The sequence below is a fragment of the Myotis davidii genome, unplaced genomic scaffold (genome assembly GCF_000327345.1).
Source record: "Myotis davidii unplaced genomic scaffold, ASM32734v1 scaffold663, whole genome shotgun sequence".
In the NCBI taxonomy this organism is placed as follows: Eukaryota; Metazoa; Chordata; class Mammalia; order Chiroptera; family Vespertilionidae; genus Myotis; species Myotis davidii.
In genome coordinates, this window is record NW_006295816.1 from 3,321,129 (window position 1) to 3,325,384 (window position 4,256).

A 4,256-nucleotide genomic window follows, 5' to 3' on the forward strand; every position below is an offset into this window, starting at 1 on the left:
AGGTTCCCTGCCCGGAACCAGACAAGGGAGGGCTGGAGGACGGGAAGGGGGCGGGGGTGGGCGTGCGGGAGCGTGGCCAGCCAGGCACTGGCATCGGACGCCTCTGGGAGGGTGACGGGGTGGGGGGGGGAGGCACGGACATTGGACCCGGCCGTTTCCCACCTCTTTTCCCAGGGAACGTTTTCCTTTTCAAAAGAGCACTTGACGAAGGAACAGTGATATTCATTCGCGCGCGCACACACGCCCCTGGAGAGGAAGCGCAGGAAGGATGTAGAAATAATTATGGGATGTTGCCTTCAGCGGCGGTAAGGCAGGATATGGCAAATCCAGCAGACCTTGCTGGTCTGAAACATTCAGGCAGCCCCGGCTACCCCAGCGCCAGTGACCACGGCAGCAGAACGTCCGAAACCTTCCCCCCGCTGCCCGCCCTCCTCCCCGCTCCCCAAACACCGAGGCCCCGGTTCCATTCTTTGATTTTCTGCCAAGTCCTAAGGAAGGTGGCCGGGGAGGGGGCGTGGGGAGGGAGATGCCCTTTTTGGCTTAACCATCGAAGGAAGTATGAGGTGATGATAAACCTCTAGCAAAGGTTAGTTAAAAAACAAAACCCCAAACTTCAGCCAATATTTGCTTATGACATTCACGAGGCCCCTTGTGTCTGGGGACAAGGCTGGGAGAAGCCGAATGGTAGGGCACCGCGGTTAACTAGTCACCTAACTAGTCGCCGCCTTCAGACCGGGAGAGGGCAGGGGGCAGCCACACCTCACCATCGAGTTCTTCTAAGAAAGGCAAGACACCGTCTTTCCCTTCCACGGGAAGAGCGCGATTTTATTCAGTCCTTTAAAACAGCCACTCAACATCGACTCATCGATAAAAATATTTACAGTTTTCACACCTTCTGGAAGGCTCCGAAATATAAACACTGTACCTCTCCCCCGAGCGAAAGAGATGCAGGAACATTCATTGTCCTCGAGGTGCAGATCAAGTAGTTATACAAATAAACACCTGAAAGTCTCCTCTTCAATAGAGTTATATAATATATATTTATAACCGTTTTACAAATAAAGGCAACGACTTGATACCAAAATAAAAACAGGGAAAGAAAGAGTGAGAACACGTCGGCGGCCAAGCGTCGTGCATTTGGAAAACGCAGGGCTGGTGCGGGCCTGGCTGGACAAGTCTGGGACAGGTGCCCCGGACCAAGAGGTTTGAAACCTGCTCGGAAGGAGACACCACGTGCCCTGGTGGTGGTGTGCGTGTGTGTGGGGGGAGCGGGGAGGGGCTGGGGGGGGGCATTAGGCTACGGAAAGGGTCTTGTTAAAGGCTCAGGCAGGCCTTCAGGAAGCTAAGCTTGGTTACAAGGAGCTTTAGGCCAGAACCGAAAACTGAGTCTTGGCTGGTGGAAGGTAGCGCTGTGTTAGGCAGCCTGATGCACTTTGGGGCGCTGGGAACTTAGGCGTCTGCATCTCTCAGACCTTGGCGTGGCTCCCTGAACAGCGAGACCTGGAAACAGGTGCCCGAGGTCCCCGGGGACCGCGCCCACACCCCTGCAGCTGGGCTTGTCCGAGGCCCTTTCAGTTCCTCAGCCAGCCCATCACCCCGAAAGCCGGGGAGGGAACTGTGCTCTCCGTGCCACCGAGGCAGGGTGGGGAGCGGGCCTGCGGAAATCTCCCCAGACCACGATCGTGCGAGGCCCTGTGGGCCACCTTGCCACTTAGCGGAAAGCTGGGCCTGGCCGCCCTCTCCCTGCGCGGTGAGTCACGGCCAGGGTGCGAGGGAGGTGGGCGGGGTCAGGGGAGCCAGCTGGGAACTGCGCATTGGAAAGCCCTCTTTTGAAAGTACCTTTTTCTCTAAGCCACTGGCCCGATCCCAGAGCGGAGACTGACTCACAGACACAGCTTTTGAAAACCCAGCTGACTGGTAGCCAGAGGTCATTCTCTGGGTGGGGACGAGCCCAGAGGTCCTGCGACAACCCCCAAGTCTGCTGGCGGCAGGCCATCCTTCATGGCGCCCCAAAGGGGCCCAAGGTCCTAAAGCAACACACAGCCCACACGCCCACCCCCAGCTCTTCTCCCCCTGCCTCGGACGACCTGGCACACACCCCGGAACAGTCGCCCTGCGCTCACACAAACACACGTGTTTTTTTTTTTTTGAAAGGGAGGATGGGAAGCGAAGCAGCGGGATCCCTACAGAGTTCAGTCTTTGGTTTCCAGGTTTAAAGGGGGGATCTGCTTCAGGGCTTGGAGCAGGGCGGAGGAGTCGAGGGCCGGGTGCGATGGCAAGGGAGAAGGGAGTCTCTGGGGCATGAGCAAGGGGCCCGAGATCTTGTCTGGGTTCATGAAGCTGGAGAGGGCTGCGGCGGAGGCGTTGAGGCTTGGGTAGAGCAGGGGCACGGACGTGGGGTACCAGCACTTCTCCAGCATGGGCAGGTAGGCGGTGGCTGACGGCGGGATCAGATAGAAGGGCAGGCAAAAGGGGGGCTGGTGTGGGTGCGGGCCCAGGAACGGGGAGCCGATCAGGTCGCTGCCAGGGAAGCGGCCTTCGTCGTCTGAGAGCTGCACCCTGCTCTTTTTCGTGGGGGGTTCTTCGGATTCTTGCTTAATGGCCCCGATCCGTTCTCCGGCAGCGAACCTGCGTCCGTGGTCACCTTTGAGGTACGGCTGCTCCCCGCGCACGTCGCCCTTCTCAGACTCGCCTCCGTAGCCACTGTCTGTGTCAGTGTCGCTGCCACTCTGCTCCCCACTCGAGTGGGCGAAAGTCCGCTGGATGACGGGCACGCAGTTCTTGCCGGGGCCCTCAGAGCCTTTGGCCAGGGCGCTGGGTTTCTCCTTGAAGTCCGCCGCCTTGGGCGCCGGGTCCGACACCTTCCGGGAGGCGCCGCCCTGCAGCAGCTCCGAGACCACGCGGTGCAGGTGGGCGACGAGCTGCGAGGACTTCAGGTCGCGCGCGTGCTCGTGCGTGGCCAGGTACTGCAGCACCTCCCGGGCGCAGGTCTGGAAGCCCGAGCAGAACATCTCCTGTCCCGCCTCGGCGTTCCTCCCCGACAGCTCACCTGGGTGGACACGGAGGAAGGAAGGCATTTCAGAAGGCCCTGGGGGTTCACCCAGACACCAGCCCCCCGAGGCCAGGTGCTCCCCTGTTTGCCATCACACGCGGGCATCTGTGTTACTAACTCCAGAAGGAACACGGCCAGAGAAGATGAGGGCTGCCCTGAAACATGTAAGGAATCAAATCGAAACCACATGGGTGTCATGGCTGCATAAGATCCATCAGAGAACCAGACCGCAATAACAGGTAAGCCAGCGTCGCCCTGGTGGAATGTGTAGGTGGTCCCTGACTTCTCAGGACAAGGGACGCGGCCATGGGAGCCGAGCGTGTTTCTAACCCAAAGAGTCCGTTGTCACAACCTCGGCGTCACCGCAGCAAGACGGACAGAGGCCAGATGGCCGTGGAATGAAAGAATGAAGGAATGATGCCACCTCAAGTAACCTAATTTTCAGTGACATATTCCCACGACAGTCATGCTGCCGTCTGTAAACAGACAGGCTCTTTCAAGCCTTTGCCATGTATTCGATCCATGAGCCTCAAGAAATCAGGTTTGAGTATCTGTTCCCAGCGAGGGACCCGGCAGGAAGGCGGAGAAGGATGGGATGAGGGAGTGGGCAGGACTCCCTCCCACCCGCCGGCCAGCCGGCTGAATAGCAGGGAAGGTTGGAAGGTGAGGGTGAGTGTGATTCTCTGGGAGGTGAGTCGCGCCGGGATGATGAAACGCCAGGAGTTTCTCGTTAGGTTGCGCAACTCGCCGAGAGACCTAGTGGCTATTCAGGGAACCACATGAAATGCAGGAAAAACTCCTGCTGTCACCCTGCCAGGGCCATGCCACACACCGAGCCACGAGGAAGCAGAGACCCAGGAAAACATGGGGGCATGCCCGCGCCGCCTCCTCCAGGGAATGACTGTGAACGCCCACATGCGAGTTCCAGGGGCCTTCGCATTTTATGAGGAAGGGGGAAACTCCCGGAACCCAGAAACTCCGGAGCCAAAATGCCCAGGAACCAGTGACCATCTGACCCCCAGGTCGCCCTGCCAGGTGGCACAGCGGCGTGCCCACTCGAAAAGCCCGACCTCTGAGAACGCTGACCCGGCATCTCCCCCAGCGGGAACGTGCACGCGCTGTGCGGGGCAGGAATGTTCCTAAGAGCAGGCGCTGGGCCCGCAGGCTCACCGTCTGTGCTGGAGCCCCCCCTTCCCCGGCCCCC

General features: G+C 59.5%; 1 protein-coding gene across 1 annotated transcript in view; it reads right to left on the reverse strand.

Moving 5' to 3' along the window:
* Nucleotides 1-798: 798 nt before the first annotated feature.
* BHLHE40 (basic helix-loop-helix family member e40) overlaps nt 799-4,256 on the reverse strand; it is a gene marked incomplete at its 5' end in the record, with an annotated part of 5,217 nt that continues 1,759 nt past the window's right edge. The window contains 2 exons of the mRNA XM_006770632.2: nt 799-3,049; nt 3,677-3,691. Of these exons, the coding sequence (XP_006770695.1) occupies nt 2,193-3,049; nt 3,677-3,691 (872 nt within the window). The remainder of the gene's footprint in view (nt 3,050-3,676; nt 3,692-4,256) is intronic.